We start from the raw sequence: 21,201 nt of genomic DNA on the forward strand, positions 1-21,201 counted from the left end.
ATCTCATTAGTACTTTTCATGTGGCCTCCACTGATACCATGGTAGTGGGAGTGAAAGTCCTGACTCTCCACTAAGCCTCCTCTGACTCTGACCTAGAGGGGAGGGAGAGAGTCATAAACCTGAACACTGGCAGGAGATGGTAAGGGAAGCAGTTTTTACTACCATCTTCAACTAGATGCCTCTTTTGAATATTTTATGACAATCATTTATGTAATAAAGATTTTTTTTTAACTTTTAAATTATTTAAAAAGTCATCCCATCTCTGTGATAATTGATCTCATGTGTCAACTTGACTAGCTTTTCTTGTCCAGTTGGAACCCTGAACATGCAACCTCCAAGGCTTAATTTAGAAGAAGGGAATAAACAATAATGTTAATATGAATTATTTAGAAGTGAACCAAAGCTTAACAATAATTCACATTACTTCACTACCATCTGGTGACTGGATTAATTTATTTAATTATTAAATTTTCTTGGTATGCTTTCAAAATAATCATTAATTTAAAAAAAAAAACAACTGTAGGCCCTATAGACAAAATTGGCATTCCAGACTCATGATTATACTTTTGTCTTGTTATTGAATTTAAGTATATACCTGTATGAAAGTACACAAATCAGATAACTTATTACTTTTAAAGGGTTGCTTGTTTTCATGTAGATATAAAAGTAAACCCGATGATGACTTTGAAGATCCCAGAGACGTGCAGGCCATCAAAGAGGCCCAGATGCATATGGGAGATTTCAATCTGAAGACTGCTCCAGACTACAGGATACCTGAGCATATGAGAATAAACGCTGCTAAGAAGGAAGAGGAACTAGGAATCCTTGACACTATGGTACTTATTCACTGGTTTTATGACACCGAGGAAATACCCTGAGTGTTTAATTGATTTCTGCTAGAATCATCTATTTCCCTATCTGGTCCACAAAGATATAGAATCTTAGAAATTTAAAACTGGAAAAGACCATGAGTACTTAGAACCATGCCTCTTATTACAAAAGAGGAAATTGAGGCCAAAGACAAAGAAACTTGTCTGTGATTAGTAAGCTAACATGACGGAATCAGCCTTTAAATTAATTACATGGCTCAATACCAGTTTTATGGGTGAAAAGCATTATATTTTATGGACTTTGAATCTCTGAAATTAAAACACATCTTCATTGGAAATAGTCTTTGGCTGTCATGGACCACTAATGACTTCCAGATAATTGTGATTTACTCACAACTAACCAATTACTACACTTCTTTCTGGCTTTCTCTGCATTCTTCCAAACTACTTCTAATTATCCTGATTTCTGACGCCCATATTCTTACTAACACTCCTCTCCCTGCCATATTAATTCTTTAATCCTCATTTGAATGACAAATGACTTTTCATACTTAGCTGCTTAGAAGGTACCTGAGCTACCATTTTTAGGAGAACTTGGCATGGGATCACCAGTATGGTTGTAAAAGTTACATACTTCAAGGCATTACGTTGGAGAGAATTCTATTTACATCATCAACATAGTGTATTTGTATATTTTATAATTTTCTGACAAATGGAACTGTCTTGAAGAAGGAATGTATTTTTCTATTTCATCAAAATTACTGTATAGCCAGCAGTGGACCCTGACCTGGAAATTCATATCCGTCAATACATTTTTGTAGTTCATAACTATTTTCCTAGTTAAATGAACATTTTGGGCATTTTAGTAGTGACCATTTGGTTTGTGTTGTATGGGATGGTCCAAGTCCAGCCTGCTGCCTTTCCCTGTGACCCACAAATGCATCCTGTGTTCAGGACCAGATGTGTGGGTCTGGCTAGATAAAACATAGTACCCTAGTAGATGAGGGCTGCTGATACATTCTTTTCCTTATTGTCCCAAACAATATTCACCTGAGACAGTCTCATTAAAGTGGGCATGTTATGACGTCTGGCTTACAGCCTGGTAGTATATCTGTCCCTGGTGGGGAGGGCATGGGGTCCCTCCACCACAGTGTTCCTTTGCTGTGGCGCACACACACACAAAAGGGGTGTGCATAGATTGCAGCAGCTCCTGGTGTCCACCAGCAGATTGAGACCTGCTGACCATGGGGACCCACACTCACTAGTGAAGCTGGCCTTACTCTCTTTCTTCTCTATGTGAGTAGATACCTTTCCATCAGAGCCTAAGTCATTCTTTTGCTGACAACCCCGATACCTGCCTTGGATTGGGTTGGCAACTCTTAGGTGTCTCTTTCTTACTGGCAGATTGTTTTTCTAGCAACTCATCTAAGGTAATTCTGATTTCATCCATCAACACAGAGAAATGTCCTGTGACTAAAATTTACTGGTAATACAACCTGAAATGTCATTAGTCTAGCTAGAGAAGATGGACAGGTATGATGTCTTGAACTGAATTGCATTATACTGAATTCTACTTTATTAAAATGGCAGCATAGAATAACATAGAGTACATTATACAAGTCAGAAGAATGAAGTTCTGATCCCATCTCTGCTAAATTATGTAAATCTCTCTATGCCCCAGTTATCTATAAAAGAGGTGTTAATAGCAATTAACAATAAGGCATATCTGTTGTATCTCATAGGGTTATTGTAGTGGTCAAATTCATTAAATGGTCATTATTGCAATGGCCAATTTTGAAATCATTGGAAAGTCTCAAGCATTACACAAATAATTTTTTACACCTTCCCTTTTCCACTCCCCCTCCTCTCTACCCCTGCCAGTATTCAGGTTTGTGTGGTATTTGGAAAACTAGAAAGAAAGATTGGTCTGTAAACAGGGCTCCTCAAAGAGGTAGGACTTGGAACCATCAGATAGGTTTGGGCTGTTTCTGAGGGACCTAGTCCTCTAGGGCTTCAGACATTGTCTTCCACTCACCCAAGTGCTGACCTCTAGAGTTTAAATCTTTAATGCTTTAAAGATTTATTCTCAAGTATGTAAAACATCTTCTCTATCTTTTTACTGTTTTTTACTTTATAGATAGATAACGCATAGTTAGTTTTATAAGATTTCTTTGGAGAAGTACCTTTTGAGCTTTTATTTTTAACTTGTATGTCTATATGAAGTAACTCTTAATGGCCTTTAGACCATCTAGTTCCTAACTGCATACAGGAATAGGGTTTCATATGCTCCGAGTCTCTGGTCAGGGCATTTAGAAAACAGACAGCAGAGAGAGCTGCAATGAGGGAGGAATGGGCATGTACAGCACTTGTGGTTGGAGGCAGAGGGCAAGCCTCTGTTAGATAAATAGAGAAGGAAACAAGGTGGGGGTCTTGTCTTGGAATCTTTTGGTATGACATGAAACCAAAATCCAGGATTGTGACCTTGCTCTGCACAAGGAGAAACGAATCATGTACTCAAAATACAGAATGAAAATAGGTTAAACTGTAGGCCCACAGGAGAGCACTAGGATTGCCCTATGCCAAAGGGATGAGAGGTTTCAGCAAGGAGGGGCAGTTACTAGGGTGTTCGTGGCCAAAGAATGGCCTTTCCCTCCCTGGAGAAAGCATCCTGCTAAATAAAAGGCCTCAGGAATGACTTCTCTGGAGTGTTGAGAGGAGGGCAAGAAAGTCAGCTCTCTGAGCTGTCTGAATAGAGAGCAGAGGGATAACACAGGTCACACTGGAGCTAAGTCAGAAAAAAGCCAAAATCTAGAGAAAAGGTAATGTAGTGATGAACAGCATTGATCAGATAAACATTTTTCTCTTGAAAGTTTTATAGGCCTACTCTTCAAGGGAGAAGAGAAAATCATTTTTCAAACTGTCCTTGTTGAGAAGGTTGTCATTTTTCCTCCTGTCCTTTTTTTCAGGTCCATGGAAAGAAAATGCACATGAACAAGTGCATCCTTGCTCTTCGAGATCTTAAAGTGGCTGTTATTGAAGAAATACAATGCCTGGTACAAGAACTGAAGAACATTCAGTCATCTCTTCACATATCCAAACATATCCCCATTCCCCAAGTGCCTCAGATGCTCCCTGAAGAAGTTCCAGAAAAGAGATTTCACTATGATGAGGAAACTCTACTAACCTTTAAGCGACGGGAGATGAAAAGGCAGGATGGCAAGTCTGCCACATTGGATCAGGCAGGCTACGCAGTCCCTGGTGGGGGATTCCTCAGACACTCTCATGGAAGGGATGGTGATCCGATGACACGAGAGTCAATGTCTAGATCATCAAAGGCATCAACATACAGCCTGGATAGTCAAAAGTTAGTAGAATTTGAAAAAGCAGAGCCAACAGATGTGGAGTTGGAGATTATGAAGAGGGATGAAATTAAACACTTGTATATGCAACAGTATTTGACTAATAGGGTAAGGGATGAGGCTATTCCTAGTTAAAGTTGAAAGACAGACAAGTAGGGGAAGAATTATATCTGTTTTCTTATTTATTTGTCTAAATATCTCTACATTAACTTTCCCAAGCCCGGGCCAACTCACCTCTCACTGATGGTTTGGCTTGTTCCCCATCTCTGACTTTCTGAAAATCATTTTCTCAACCCAGAAGTTTGGCTTTAAAAATGGTTTCTTTTGGGGTAGTGCAACGGTGGCTTAGTGACAGAATTCTCACCTGTCATGCCAGAGACCCGGGTTCAGTTCATGTAGCCTGCCCATGTCAAAAAAAGAAAAAAAAATTCCTTTTAGAAAGCTGACGAAGAATGAAGGGCAAACCCTTGTTAGTTGGCATCTAATCAAAGCCTTGGTTAAAGGGAATCAGCAGAGCAGCTTTCAGATGATGGGTGGAACATAATTAAAAGCCTTCCTGAGAACATGGAGTTTCCTCTGCCTTTCACATTCTCATCTTCCAGTGTATGAGTTGCCTCATTAGTGGAGGTATTCATGATGGTGACCTGGTTCAAAGTTGTTCTGAAGCTGGAATGGTAGCTCTTTTTATGTCAAGGGAAATAAGAAAGCAGGCTTGAGCCAGTTGTGCAGAAGGTGCTCTGAATCTGAAAGAAAAGGACTTTTCTTGGGTAAACAGCAGATTGCCCCCCGTCTTCAGTCATATCGAGCCCCCATTCTCACTGTCTTTCCAGCTCCTCCTTGTGAAGGCGCCACCTTTCACTTCCCAACCTTATTCTTTACCCCCCATCTCTACTTCATCTAGCCCAGTTTCTTACCCTTCTTACCTTTCCCCACTCCCAGTTTCTTTCCTACATCGTTTTCCTCTTTACAGCTGTGCTTTCTCCTTTGCTAGTCTCTTCTGCCTGCAATGATCTTCTAAGGTCAAGTCATCGTTCAGGACTCAGCCCACTTCCAAACACTCTTTGGAACCTGCAGCCAATCTTACCTACTTTCTTCTCTTTTCTAAACTCCAGTTGTACCTGTTATCAGCTCCTCATGCTTTGTACTTATTTTTTTTCTATTTCCTGTGTTCTGCCTTGAAAATTATAAAATACAATTCTTGAGAGAAGAGACCCAATATACTTCTTTTGATTCCTAGTAGTGTCCAGGATAATGCAGACATATAGTAGTATTTACTCAAAACTTTTGGCTGATTTGAGTGTAATTAGTTTTATTAATTTGACAAATATTTATTGCATATTCTATGTGCAGAGACAGTGCTGGCTAGACTGTGCTGACAACAATACTTAAGACAGACGTATTTATTCTCACAAATTTACAGATGAGAGAATCAAACAAATGTAACCCTTTAGACCTTGGAAACTTCTGTGATCCAGTTTCAGAATGGTGTTTCACTGAAGAAAATATAGTCCTGCCTCCCATGAAACTTAGAAATAATTCAGATCATTTATTTGCATTTCTTAAAAAAGCATTAAAAAGGAATACAAACACCTGGTCTCTGGTAGATTGAATTATGTGCCCCAATTTATGCATATTCTTAATCTTAATCCACATCCTTGTGGGTATGAATTCATTGTAAATAGGACCTCTTAAAGATGTTATTTTTAAGATGTGGCCCAGCTGAATGAAGGTCATTCTTAATCTTATTATTGGGGACCATATAAAGAGAAACTCACAGAGAGGAACAAGAAGCAAGAGGTCAGCAGGAACCCAGAAGAGAAAGAAAAGGACATCACCATGTGACAGGAAAGCCAAGAAACCCCAAGGATTGCTAACAAGCTAGCACCAAAATACCACGATTTTTGTAGAGAAAGCAGGTCATTCAGTTATCTAGGCTTCAAAACCATGAGCCAATAAATTCCTGTTGTTTAAGCCAATCATTATATGGTATTTATTGTAGCAGCTGAGCAAACTATGACATAGTCTATAGCCATACTTATTTAAAAGTTTAATTTTTCTTTCTCCTTAATTTTTTTTTTTTTAGCATTCTGAAATTCTCAAGCAGTTTCACTGCCCCAAACCCACATATCTCTTCCTCGTCCTCAGCCTCAAGACCAGGCCCTCAGTCATTACAGGCCTTTGACATATGATACTCTCCAGCATGGAAAATGTGGAATGGCTAGTCTTCTTCTATTATAATAGTTTCTTCAAGATAATCAGCTCTTGGGGCTGTCTTTTGACCTCTTTCTTTTTCTTTTTCCTTTAGGATGGGGTGGAGAAGGGGTGGTAGAGAAACTGCCAAAAAGCAAAGTAAAACTGAGTACTTCAGAATCATTAGGAAGGCAGTGGAATGAGGTCTGGACCAGGTCTTGGGATATTTAGATTCTTATCTCAGCTTTTAGTAAATTATTTCCTTTCTCAGGAAAAGCACTTTTGGCTTCAATTTCTTTATCTATAAAATTAAGAGTTTGAACAGGTTTCTTGTTCCAAGATTATATATGTATTTAAGTATGTTTCTAGGGGTTAGAAAGTTTTCAAAATAAATTGTGGAAAACATTTATTTGGTGCTTACCACATGAAAGGCAGTGTAGAAATTACTGAGGGGCTAAACAAGAGGCTGTTTATTGCCCCACCAAAAGATATGTTCAAGTCCTAATCCCTGATACTACTGAGTGTGACCTTATTGAGAAATGGGGTCTTTAAAGATACAATCAGTTAAAATGAGGTCCTTCTGTGTTAGGGTCGGCCCTAATCCAATATGACTGATAACCTTACAGAAAGGAGAAATTTGGTCAGACAAAGACACAGACACAGACACAGACACAGATTTTAGTACTAGAAGTGGGTGCTGCTGTAACAGATATTAAAATGTATAAGTGGCTTTAGAATTGGGTAATGAATAGAGGCTGATAGAATTCTGAGGCACTTGTTTAAAAAAAGCCTTGATTGCCTTGAAGAGATGTTTGGTAGAAATATAAATGTTTAAAGTGCACCTGGTGAAGCATTAGAACAAAATGATTAATGTGTTATTGGACTTCGAAGAAAGACTATCCGTATTATATAGTGACAGAAAATTTGGATGAATTCATTCAACCACTGGGTGGAAAGTAGAACTTATAAACCGTGAACTTGAATGTTTAACTGATGAGATTTCCAAGCAAAATGTTGAAGGTGTGATCTGGTTTCTCCTTGCTGCTTACATTAAAAGCAAAGAGAAAGAGAAAAATTGAGAAGAAATTATTAAGCCAAAAAGAACCAGCACTTAGTGATTTGGAAAATTATCAGCCATCCAAATGTAAGGAGACAGAGCTCAGGGTGAGTGGACCACCATTTGCTAAAAAGATTAAGATGTGAATCGTGGATCTAATGAACCATCTCAGCAGAAACAAGGGCTAGAGATGAGGTTATACGGAAAAGTTATGTAGAGAACCCTCTTGTCTGATGGTTTGACCCCCATGAATTCCACAGTGACTGTCAAGGTTTTAGAGACTCTTATACCATCAGAAACACTGGCACCCTGGACTTAAAGGGACACAGACTAGTCAGAATAAAAGAAGAATAGCATCAAGAGCAGAACTATGGATTCAGAGGCTGGAGAGGGCATGGCCATGCCTTGGGCCAAGAGGGCAGGGCCAGGAGGTCCCAGAGGACAGAGTATCAAGCCACTGAGAATTATTCTCAGGCTCTGAAACCTAGTGGAATTTGTCCTCCTATCAAGTTTGCTTTAGACAAGCAAGTCTTTTATTCCTTCCATTTTCTCCCTTTGGGAATGGGAATGCCTATCCTATGCCAGCCATGCTATTATATTTCATAGGCAGGTACCCTTGTTTTATGTTTTCACAGGTTCATAGATAGAGAGGAGTTTTGCCCAATGTGGGACAAAGCATGTCCTGGGATGGACCTCAATTGATTTAGATGAGATTTTGGACTCAGACAAGTTGATGCTGGAATGGGTTAAGACTTTTGTTAATGTTGGGATGGGGTTAATGCATTTTGCACATGGGAAGGACATGAATTGGAGGCGTCAGAGGGTGGACTATTGTAGATTTAATTGTATTCTCCCAAAAGATGTATTTGAGTACTAATCCCCATACCTAGGAATGGGACCTTGTTAGAGAAAAGCATTTTTGCAGATGTAATTAGTTAATATGAGACCATACTTGGTTAGGGTGGGTCAAAATCCAGTATGACTGGTGTCCTTATAAGAGGAGGGAAATTTGGACACAGACATAGACACAGAGGGAAGATGGCCATGTGATGGAGACATAGATTGGAGTTAAGTTGCCACAAGCCAAGGAATACATGGGGCTACCAGATGTTGTAAGAGGCAGAAAGGATTCTTCCCTAGAGTCTTTGGAGGGGGAACAACCCTACTGACACCTTGAATTTGGACTTCTAACCTCCAGGACTGTGTGAGAATAAATGTCTGTTGTTTTAAACCACCCAGTTTGTGGTAATTGTTATGGCAGCTCTAGGAAATTAAGACAGACAGATGTAAAAACTATCCTCAAGGAGCCCATTGTCTTTGATTTAAACCACACAGTGTGGCAAGAAGGGCGTTCTTGATTGACAGCTTAATCAATGGTGAAGAAATAGCTGGAAGGAGTATAATTACAGAATCCTTACCATTTAATGAATTGTGTAAATTTAGCATCATTAATGTCAATTTATGTGACTAGAAACACACATATACACAATTCTTCATCAACTATGAGAGCAAAATGAGAAAATATTGAGTTTTTTATGCAAACAAATTAGTACTATTAGTTTTAAGACTACACTTACCTATTCTTAACTTCTAACATATCCACAAATCTTTTCTCACCTCAGATTAAAGAACTGATTGTCACTTTTGATGCAGAACTCCATCTCCTGAGACATCAGAAACTGAAACTAGATACTAAGATGAAGTTATCTGATCTGCACCATCTCACATTATTTCAAGAAATGCTTCTCCTCAAGAATTTTGAAAAACAAGAAAACATACTGCAGGAGCGTGTTAATTCATTAGACAAAGAGGAGCAGGACATGCAAGTATGATTGAGTAGGAGAATGCCAGATGACTGTGCTCTTAGTTACCGAGGAAATGATTCTTTCTTTGTGCTATCTTCTTCTTAATGTAATTTCCTCCCTTGTTCTAGCCCTCATCTCTTTCTTATAATCTCACTCCAACTCCAACTCCTTTTTCCTGTTATTTCTGCTTGCTCTCTGCCTTTTTTTGGTTAGAAACAAGTGAATCAGTTTTTTTTTTTTGATGATTTGGTCTGACAGTTTGTAAAGGAAGAGAATAAACTTTTATAAAGTCAGTCTTTGCCATCAAGGGCTGTAGTCTGTGGAGAGCTGAAAGACAATAGTCAACTGCTTCAGTCTGCTTTTAATTATCATCTTTTAAATCACCATGCACCAGTAATCTAATTAATGTCAGTGATAAAATTCCCCTTCCCTATTATGTGCTCAAGGAGTATGATGCCTATAGCCTACCCTCAAAAATTTAGAAAATTAATAGATAGATACATTGATAGATAGAAATAGACAGTTATATAGACAGATAGATAGATGGACTGATAGATAAATGGATAAATAGAATGATACAACAAATGTCGCAAAATGTTAAAATGGTGGATCTGGGTTTTTTGGGATGTTGGATTTTGCTGTATGGGTTTTGTATTATTTTTGCAACTATCCTGTAAGTTTGAAATTATTTCAAAGTAAAAAGTTTTTTTAGAAATTGAGTCTTGTATTTACTTTAATCTATGGATTTCAAAAGTCCGTAATTTCATTGACCCCATCTATATTATATTAAGCTGATTTTTTATTATATATGGTCCTTCTGAACATATCTGGAAAAGAAGTTGGTGAGTTTCTTAAATATGATAGCAACTTTCAATGTAATATGTAACTGAGTATCATAGGAAATGACATTTCTTTAGTTGTCATATGTATGCTAAATTTAAAGAGATAGATTCTTTTATCTTTTGTTTAAAGGAAGGAAGGATTCTATTAAATAGATTATACACACTGAATAGTGGCATCAGTTTTTAGGTATATTAGCTTTCATTAAGAGATGATGTGTCTTTTCATTTTATACCAATGTGAAAAAAAATCTTTTGTTTTTTTGAGACCGCACAAGCAAAAAAATCAGCCAAAGTCCACATATCAGTTAAAAAAAAATATTGTTTTGAGAAAGTTAAACATTAAAAAGCTGAACTTACCAGATTCTGAACTTTATTGCTTTTTAGAAAAAGAATTATAAAACTTTAACCAAATAAACAAATGGCTCTTTAGACATCAGAAATATCAACTCCTATTAAGAAGCCTTAAAAATTGTTTGTAGACTCCAATCTTGCCTTGTAATGTATGTTGTTCCCTGAACCTGAATTATCAGAAATATTTTATTTATCATTTATTCTTGTGTTTGCTCATTTAGTGGAAAATAAATGAGACTCTTACAGAGATGGAAGAAAAGAAGAATGAAGTCAACAAGCTTCAGGACCAAGAAAAGGCGCTCTACGCGGGCTTCCAGGCGGCCCTCGGAGAAAACAATAAATTTGCTAACTTCCTCATGAGGGTCCTGAAGAGGAAGATAAAGCGGGTGAAGAAAAAGGAGATGGAAGGAGATGTCGGTTGGCAGCCCTTTCTTACATTTGATCCCATTTTTTCTCATTAGCACTGAAATAGAGAAATAACTAAAGGACATTTTAGATACTTTTATTTTTTCACTACAAAGTAGGCAATGCAGAAGCCCTGTGGGGAAGTAAGTGGAACCAGGTATAAACATTTCCCTCAAGAATCTTGTTGTCTCTGATTTAAACCATGGAGTACTACAAGGAGGGTGTTTTTGATCTGTGAATTATTCAGTGATAAAGAACTAGCTGGAAGGACTGTAATTATAGAATTCTTACACTAATAGTTTGATTTCTATACATTAAATACTTTAAATGAATAAATTTACATGACTACATATATTAAATACTATATGTATATATACATACACTTGCATACATATGAGCATGTACATTTATCCATACATAATAAAAGTTCCAAGGAATTAAGGCATACCCTATATGTTAGAATTTTTTTCACTTAAACTTTTTTTTATCAGACTCACTTAAACTTATTATTTGAAGATAATTGCAGATTTACATACACTTGTAAGAAATAATACAGAAAGATTCCACATAGGGCTTCCCAGTTTCCCCTGATGGTAACATCTAGGAAAACTTTACACAGTGTCACAACCAACATATTGACATTGATACAGTCAAAATACAGAACATTCTCATCACTCAAGGATCTCTTTAAAGTCACATTCACTTTCCTCCTGCCCTCACCCCCTTCTTAACTCCAGGCAACACTGACCTGTTCTCCATTTCTCTGCTTTTTTCATTGCAAGAATGTTCTACAAATGGAATCATACCTGATGTAATTTTTGAAAATTGGTTTTTTTATACAGCATAATTCTCTGAAGATTCACCCAGGTTGTTGCCTTATCAATAGTTCATTCCTTTTATTTCTGCGTAGTACTCCATGGTTAGGATATAACAGTTTGTTTAAAAATTCACCTATTGAAAAAAATCTAGTTGTCTCCTGTTTTGGCTATTACAAAAAAAGCTTTTACAAACATTTGTGTACAGGTTCTTGTGTGAACATAAGCCTTCATTTTGGGGGGGAATAAATGCCCAGGAGTCCAATTTTTGCATGTGTGGTAGTTGCATGTTTAATTTTTTTTGAGAAACTGCCAAATTTTCTAGAGTGGTTATATAATTTTACATTCCCACCAACAATTTATGACTGATAGAGTTTCTCTACATCCTTGCTAACATTTGTGGTAGATACTATTTTTTTAATTTTTAGCCATTCTGATTGGTGTGTAGTTGAATATATGTTTATGTGCTATTTGCCATCTGTGTATCTTCTGCAGTGAATTTTTCTATGTTTTTTGCCTATGTTCTGACTGGATTCCTTGCTTTTTTACTGTTGAGTTTTCAGTTAAAAAACAAATCATAACAGCATGGTACTGGCATAAAGATAGATATACTGAAAAAAAAAACAAATCATTGTGTTAACAGATATGCAATGTGAGATTTCCCTTTTTAACCACTTGCAAGTGTACAATTCAATGGTCTTAACGACAGTCATAATGTATTACCATTATTACTATGCATTACCGAAACATTCTCATCATCCTGGTACAGAAACTCCTGTATCCACTAAGCAATAACTCCCCATTCCTCCCCCTTATCCTCCCCCTTGGCCTCTGGTAACCTGTAATCTACTTTCTGTGCCTATGAATTTGCAAGTTTTGAGAGTTCTAAAAAAATATTCTAGTCCTTTGTCAGTATGTGATTGTGAATATTTTCTCCCAGTCTGTAGTTTGTCTAATTATTCTCTTTCACAGAACAAAAGTTTTTAATATGATGGAATCCAATTTTAGCGATTTTTCTTTCTTTCTTTTCTTTTCTTTGGTGTCAGGTCTAAGAACTTTTTGCCTAGTTCTAGATCCCAAAGATTTTTCTCCTAAAAGTTTTATGATTTTCTATTTGTATTATGTTCATGAACGATCTGTAGTTGATTTTTACATAAGATGTGAGACTTGGTCAAAGTTTTTTTTTCCTTGCCTATCCACTATGGATGTTTAATTGGTCTAGTATAATTCTTTGAATAGGCTGTCTTTCTTTTCTTGAGTTGCTTTTGTGCCTTTGTCAGAAATCAGTTGGGTATATTTGTATGAGTCAGTTTCTGGATTCTTTATTTCAATCTATTGATCTGTTTGTCTATCCCTTCACAAATAGCATATTCTTGATTACTGTAGCTACAGTAATATATTGGCACACTAATTCCTCCCACTTTATTCTTCTTTTTCAAAATCGTTTTAGCTATTCTAGTTAGTTTATTTTTCCATATTTTAGAATAATTTTGTCTATATCTACAAAAATATTTTAGAATTTTGATATCAATTATGGTAAACCTATCAATTTGGAGAGAATTCATATTATTATTATGTTGAGTCTTCCAATCCATGAATATGGTGTGTCTCTCTATTTTTTCAGATCTCTGATTTTTTTTCATTAATTTTATATAGTTTTCAGCTTTTCCTGGACATGTACTGTTAGATTTTCATCTAAATATCTCCTGGTTATAAATTGTTTGAGGGTGATTTTAAATGATATATTTTATTTTGGTGCTTTCATGTTTATTGCTAATATATATATAAATACGATTGATTTTTATATGGTTATCTGGTATCTTGAGACCTCATTTATTATTTTTAGGAGGTTTTTGGTAGATTCCTCAAGATATTCTATGCAGACAACCATGTCATCTGCAAACAATGATAGTTTTACCTTTTTCTTTCCAATCTTTATATCTCTTATTTCCTTTTCTTGACTTATTGTACTTTGTTGACATACAGTGGTAAGAGCTGGCATGCTTGCTTTGTTTCCAATTTTTAGAGGGAAAGCAGTCCTTCACCTTTAAGTATAATGTTACCACAGGCGTTTTGTAGATACTCTTTATCAAGATGAGGAAGTTCCCCTATATTCCTATTTTTCTTTGAGTTCTTATCCTGAATAGGTGTTGAGTTTTGTCAGATGTTCTTCTGCCTCAATCAGTATGAGCGTGTGATTGCTTCTTTTTAGCTTGTTAATAGGGCAGATTATATCAACTAATTATTGATTATTAAACCAAACCTGCATCCCTGGAATGAATTCCCCTTAGTCATTCATGGTTTATAATTCTTTCTATATATTTTTGATTTCTATTTGCTTATATTTTGTTAAGAAATTTTGCATCTGTATTTGTGAATGCTATTATTTTTCTGTACTGACTTTGTCTGGTTTTAGGATAAGGGTAATAATAGCTTTATAAAATTAGTTATGTGTTCTCTCTTTGATTTAATGGAAGATATTCTTTAAAACTGTTAAACATTTGGTAGAATTCTCTAATGAAATATTTGCATATGGAGATTACTTTTGGGGGAGTTTTAAAATTATGAATTAAATTTCCTTAATAGTTATTGAAGAATTCATATTATGTATTTCATATTGGGTGAACTGTGGTAGGTGATGTTTTTCAAGCAGTTTGCCCATTTTATCTAAGTTGCGAAATTTATTTGTGTAGAGTGTTGAGAGTATTTCCTTGTTATCCTTTTAATTTCTGTAGGGTCTGTAGTATCTGATATCAGTACATTGTGTTTCTTTCTTTCTTTCATCTTCCTAGAGGTTTATCAGTTTTACTGATCTTTTCAAGAACCAGCTCTTTGTTTGATTTTTTTCTGTTAATTCTCTTTCCAGATTCATTGATTCGTTTTCTTATCTTTAGTATTTCCTTCTTTCTACTGCCTTTGTTTTTACTTTGCCCTGCTGTAGTACTATAAAAAAAAATTCCCTCTCACAACTGTTTTAGCCATATCCCATGTATTTTGATAATTTATATTTTCATCCAGATTAATGTAGGATTTTCTTCTCTTGAGACTTCTTCTTTGTCTCTTGGACTGCAGTTGATTTTCATTATTCACAGTATTTATGTTCTATAAAGTCACTATGAACATTGAATTAATAAAAATTGAACCATTGCTCCTAGGGGAAGTATGGTGAGCCTCTGGTCACCACGTTTTCATCAGCCAATGAATATATAACCTTGTTTTATGTGTGTTTCTATTTAAAGACTGTATGTAATATATATATGATTCATTAGTATGAACTCACAGTGAACAGCACTATAACTCATTGCTAAAGGAAGCTTATCGAATACAAATATATTCTCCATAAGGCATGCCACAGCCTTTTTTTTGCACTTAGGAACCCTAGACAGCACTTCAGTGTTACACTTAGGACAATTTTAAATAGCAAACTCACCAACAAAAAGCACAATGATGTGGAGAACATGACAAGAAAAATACTACAAAGGACACTTCAGTGTGAGAACTGCAACAGGAAGACATAGCATCACCTTGTTAGGCCTCAGCTAGGGACTGAAGCATCAGGTAACTCGATTTTTTTTGCCATTCTGCACATAGCCACAAATGACAACAAACGCACATGAGTATTGATTGGGGGGGGGGGTTATAAATAAAATTTAGTGAGTAGGCAAATTTACAAATATGGAATGCATGAATGATGAGGATCAGTCTATTTAGAAGTGTGTTGTTTAGTTCCCAACTGTTTAGAAATGTTCCTGTCATCTTTCTCTTATTGCTTTCCAGTTTGATTCCATTGTGGTCAGAGAACACACTCTGCATGAGTTCACTTTTTAATCCTTGTTGCAGTTTGTTTTCTGGTCTGGCATATGGTCTATGTTATGCATATATGTTATGTGATATACGTACCGTGAGCACTAGAGAAGAATGTGTATTCTGCTGTTTGGGGTGGAGTGGTCTATTACTGTTAATTAGATCCTGTTTGGTTGATGGTATTTTGAGTTCTATATACTTGCTGATTTTCTGTCTAGTTATTATATCAGTTTTGAGAATGGAGTATTGAAGTCCCCAAAAATACAAAGCACAGATTGTGTATTTCTCCTTTCAAAATATGCGTCACATATTTTGGAGCGCTATTTTTTAGTGCATACACATTTAAGATTGTTATGTCTTCTAGGTAGAGTGATCTTTTTTATCATTATATGAGGTCCTACTCTGTCTCTGGTAATTTTCTTTTCTTTCTTTGCTCTGAAGTCTACTTTGTCTCATATTAATAAAGCCACTCCTACCTTCCTGTGGACTACTTGAAAATGTTTTAGAATTTCATTTTGACCGTATCTAGTTTTTTTAGTGTATTTCTTTTGATAGATTTTTAAAGTGGTTGCTGTAGATATTACATTATTTAACATAATTTATCCCAGTCTACTGCTATCATCACTCTACCAGTTTAGGTGAAGTATAGAAATTTACCTGATTTTATGACCTTTCCCCTCCCCTGTGATAACATAATTGCCTTAAATGTTTCTTCTGTATACATTTTGAACCACATCAGACAGTAATAATTTTTGCTTCAACCATCAAACATAATTTAGAAAAGTTAAGTGGAGAAGGAAAATCTATTGTATATACCCATATTTTTGCTCACTGTCTTTGTTCTTTCCTGATGTTCCAAGGCTTCTTCCTTCATCAGTTACTTTCTGTTTAGAGAACTTCCTTTAGTCATTCTCTCAGGGTAGGTTTTCTGGTCACAAGTCTTCTTATTTTTGCTTCATCTGTGAATGTTTTGTTTTTCCCTTTATTTCTGCAAAACTGTTTGCTGGATATGTGATTGCAAGTTGACAATTTCTTTTCTTTCAGCACTCGGAAATTACTGTGCTATTTCCTTCTGTCCTCCTTGATTTCTGATGACAAATCCACTGCCATTCCAATAGTTTATCCCTTGCAGGTAAGGTATCACTTTCTCTCACTGCTTTCAAGATTTTTTTCTTTGTGTTAGTTTTCAGTAGTTTGACGATGGTGTGTTTTGGCTTAGAGTTCTTGGACTTTATCCTGTTTGGGGTTCATTCAGCTTCTGGAATCTGTAGGTGTATGTCTTTTGCCAAATTTAAGATATTTCCAACCATTATTTCTTTCAGTAGTTTTGAAGCCCCACCTGCTTCCTTTTCTCTTTCTGGCATTCCAATGACATGAATGTCAAATCTTTTATTATAGTCCCATAAGTTCCTGAGGCTCTGAATTTCTTCTTTTTGCACTCTCTTTTCTTTCTGTTGTTCAGATTGGGTTATTCTATTGTTCTATCTTCAAGTTCACTTACTCTTTTTTTGGCCCCACCATTCTGTTGCTGAGCCTATCTATTGAGTTTTTATTTTGGGTTTTGCAGTTTTCAGTCCTACAATTTCCACTTAGGTCTTCTTTTACATCTTTTATTTCTTTGCTGAGACTTTCTGTTTCTTTGCTGAAGCATTGTCTGTTTTCATTCAGTTTGAGATCTTCTTGGTTATAGGTATGGAAAGTGTGCTTTGGTTAAAATTTGGACACTTGTGTATTGTGTTATGAGATCTGGATCTTATTTAAAATTTACTTTACTTGGCTTTCTCTGGCATCATTCTGCAGCGGAAGGAGTGGGTACCTCCTTAATACTGCCAGGTGGAGGCAGAGCTCCAAACTCCCCACTTGGCTTCTACTGACAGCCTAGTGGACGCCTCCTTATTTCTGCTGTGTGCGTATGGGTGTTCCCATGGTCACTGCTGACACCATGGTGGGGATGGTCTCGATAACTTGGGGCAATGAGAAAATTCCTAACTGTCCACCAAGTCTCTTCTGACTCCAGCCCTGCAGAGAGGGATAAAAGCAACTTGTTACTACTGGGGAGGGTGTGGGTCTGGAAAAGCCCAGGCTACCCTTGTGGTATCCACAAGGTAGAACACCTTGGGGAGGGTGCCTCATTTCCAGCCAGATTGGATAAATGTCCTAGCTCTTTACTGGGTCTTCTCTGATACCATCCCCGAGGAAATGTTGAGGTGTCTCGTTGAAGCCTCATGAAGGTGAATGCCTGGCTTCCTACTTGGTCTTTGCTTGTATGGGTGGAAGTGAGATTTTTCTTTGGTTGTTTGCATGGAGTAGAATGGCTGTTTTCTAAAAGTTTTCTGTCTTGCTAGGTTTGCCATTGCCTAGTCCTTTAGCTTCAGAAAGCAGGTTTTTGTTGGGGCTTTCTTTACCTTTGCCTGTTGGTGTTTGTATGCCTGTTGCCAACTTCTTCATCTCCAAGCCTAAGATATAATGAAGTAAAAAGAAGAAGAAGCTCACCACAGAGTTGTTCTTGGGTTCTGAGAAACATAATTAATCTGCTTTCTTCTCTCCATTTTCAGAGTCTTCTTGTGTGTGTTTTACATATAATACCCAGGGTTATTCATTGTACTTAGTGGGAAGAAAAGGGTAAAGTAGGTCTCCTTCATCTTCTCCAAAACAGTGTCTATGTAAAAAATGTGAAAGTCTAATTGTAACCTTTGCTAATTCACTTCATAATGTGGTGCAGATCACTTAAAGTAACTCTAAGAGAAATATTAAATATAAGCAATCTTTTAACATGTACGAGGTCCATCTTTAATCTTCAATTTGTTTAATCCATAAAACAGAAATTGTGTTTTTAAGGAAAATGAGGTGAAGTCTACAACCCCTTACCTAAAACTCTTGGGGGTGGATGTGTTTTAGCATCCAGAAATTTTAATATATTTAGAGATATTGTATATGATATAACACTTCCAGAGGTCTGGTGCAGTGCTCCAAAATCAGATACCTAATACTTTTACAGCAAAACATGAATATTCATATTTAGTAGGTTTAATAAAGGCTGTATATAGTATTACATAACTTCGGTTAAGTTATGACAGTCTTTTATGTTTTCAGAGCATTTTATGACTTAGAAATTGTGGACATATGTTAGGTGGGCCACAACACAAGCAGTTTGGCAGCTTAGTCTCAACTCCTTCTGAATTAAAGTATTGGTCGCTATACAACTCTTTGGAGGCATTTGTGTGCTTAGCCATTCCATCCTTAACCATTTTAAACTCTTCTGAAAATATTTCTGCTTTATCTCTTGTTATATTCCTAGCAATTAACTTACTGAAAAATACTTTACTTAAAAAACCCAGGATCTAGTTTGACACAGGAACTTTTTTGCAAACAATGTTCTCTGTTCTCCTTAGATGAAGATGAGGAAAGTGATGAATCAAGTGAAGATGAGTCCAGCTTGGAGAATGATGAGGATGAGTCTGGATCTGAAGATGAAGTTTTTGATGATTCAGTCTGCCCCACAAGTAAATTGGATTAAAACTGTGTGATCTCTGTGAACTGTAAATATGGATCAGCAAAACTGAGAAGGGATATTTTCTTGTTTTCAATTCTGTTGTAATAAAATTTAAGGAAAAGTAGTTTAAAATTTTTGAAGTACAGCCTAGTGGGTATTTATTAACTATTCTCTTAGACAGCATTTATGGGTGACCAACTGAGTGATCTGCAGACAACCTTCAGTTGATTCAGAGTCCTTAGGCCGTGTTTCATTTGATAAAGAAACACCAGATCATATTCGATTTTCCTCTAATGCTCCCTCTTTTTGACAAACCCATACACATTTTTGCATTTCAAATCTGTTTTGTAAGGGCGATTTTGATGCTGTTTCCTGGAGAGGATTGTCAATTTATGTTCATGGGTTTTCAGTGAAACCATCTAGAACAAGCATGCCAATATTCACGCAGTCTCACTAAATGAATGATTCAGTAGAAATTAAATAACTTTTGTGACCTAAAATTTGTTTTTCTATTCATTTCATACAAAGTTTTAACCAGCAATTTTTTTTAAGAGTCTTCTTAAGTCCATACTTCAGAGTTGATGAGCGCTTGATGATCTTGTAATGCAACTTGTTATTTTACAGCAAGGTTAAATGACTTGAACAAAGCTAGTTTAAGGCTAGAATTAAGGTCCTAACTTCCATGGTGGTGCTCTTTTTTATTATTACATTCTTTGCCTGTAACTTGGTAGATAAATGTCTTTTTGAGTGTGATATAAAGTGGAAATGACTCAGAGATACTGGGCTTGAATCCCATCCTGTCACTACGAGCTATGCGACCTCTCTGAGACTTAGGGGTAGAAAGGAAAGCGCCATGTTTCCGATAAAATGGGACAATAATTTCTACCTTGCAGAGTCTGTGAGCCTGAGCAGGATAGTGAACCTAAAGGGCCTTACATAAAGCCTGGCTCAGAACAACAGTGCTAGCATAGTTTCTGTCATGATTATTAGTACTATTTGTAATTTCTACCTCGAACAATGGAACCGTAGTGTAGCGTAAATGTGCTAGAGTGGATCTACAAGTGGGTTTTATTCCAAAGCTCCAAAGTCCACACATGTAATACTGCTGTATTCCATAACCGATGGGGCTTATTTTTTTATTGTAACTGTATTTTCAGACTGTGATCCAGCTCTTTTTGAACTGGCCCTTCAACTTCGAGAGAAAAGGCTCGACATTGAGGAGAGCTTGGTTGAAGAAAAGAAAATTATTGATAACCTCAAAAAGGAATATGATACATTGTCCAAAAAGGTATAGTGTTCAGCCTGCTCTTTAATCCTCTCCTAACAGGCCAACATCCTCCCAGTTATAATATTGCCATTTCATAGCAATGATAACTGTTAGTACTTCTCCCTAGAAAAGAAACATCTCAAATGTTATATCCATTTTTTTCTCAAGAACAGTCATGATGGGAGGTATTACTCCTTTGGTGACTGGACTTTCTCTAAATCATCAATCTTTAAAGTCATCTGATTATATAATTTTACAAGTAAAATGCTTCCTAAGCACATACCCCCATTAATATATATTCATTTATAAATTATATTAATTAATTAACATATTTTGGACTTCATGAAACATTCACAAAGATTGAAATGGAAAAGGATGAGATAAAAATAAATAGAAATAGAAATTCTGATATTTCCTTTCTGCACCCTGAGAAATCATTTTGTTGACTCTCTAGAGTGTATACACCCCATATTGGAGATCACTAACTCCAAACTTGTAGTTTATTCCTGTCGATTTCTTATATTTGCTCATTTCCCCACTTAGCTATTCATGTCTAGAGCAACATCACTTAACTGGATTCATATTCAGAAATATTTTTGATAGATTGCTTCTCCTTTTGCAAATGAGAAGTGATTTAGAAAACTTTCAAGTTTTTTAGGAGATGAAGTATGTGCTTTAAACATAGTGTAGTTAGTAGTTTCATTGCTTCAGAGGGCTTTTTCCTTTAATTTATTGAAGTCATTTTGACCAAAAAAGATTCTTGCCACCGACAGAGATGTTCCATGCTGAGAGCTACTTTTTATGTAGCAATGAAGAAGGAGATAAGGACATTTCTTATGAGCTCTTACTTTTAAACTCTGACAACTCTGGGGAGTTTGAGTGCAAAAACGGTGTGCATCATCACTTAGCTGGAAGAAAATAGTAATACATTCCTGGTCTGCAAATTGGTATCATCTATCTGATCACAACCCAACAGAGAAGAT

The 21,201-nt window shown here is 36.3% G+C and overlaps 1 protein-coding gene across 4 annotated transcripts in view; it reads left to right on the forward strand.

The window, feature by feature from the left end:
• CFAP44 (cilia and flagella associated protein 44) overlaps positions 1-21,201 on the forward strand; it is a 152,837-nt gene that overhangs the window by 119,200 nt on the left and 12,436 nt on the right. For 3 of the 4 annotated variants that reach the window (XM_077118363.1, XM_077118365.1, XM_077118364.1), the window contains 6 exons: positions 659-836; positions 3,797-4,297; positions 9,059-9,262; positions 10,656-10,851; positions 18,851-18,961; positions 20,109-20,239. In XM_077118363.1, coding sequence (XP_076974478.1) covers positions 659-836; positions 3,797-4,297; positions 9,059-9,262; positions 10,656-10,851; positions 18,851-18,961; positions 20,109-20,239 — 1,321 coding nt within the window. Of the gene's footprint in view, positions 1-658; positions 837-3,796; positions 4,298-9,058; positions 9,263-10,655; positions 10,852-18,850; positions 18,962-20,108; positions 20,240-21,201 lie in introns of those variants that run through there. The other variant, XM_077118366.1, reaches the window with a different exon arrangement.

Source organism: Tamandua tetradactyla, chromosome 10, assembly GCF_023851605.1.
Source record: "Tamandua tetradactyla isolate mTamTet1 chromosome 10, mTamTet1.pri, whole genome shotgun sequence".
Taxonomy (NCBI): Eukaryota; Metazoa; Chordata; class Mammalia; order Pilosa; family Myrmecophagidae; genus Tamandua; species Tamandua tetradactyla.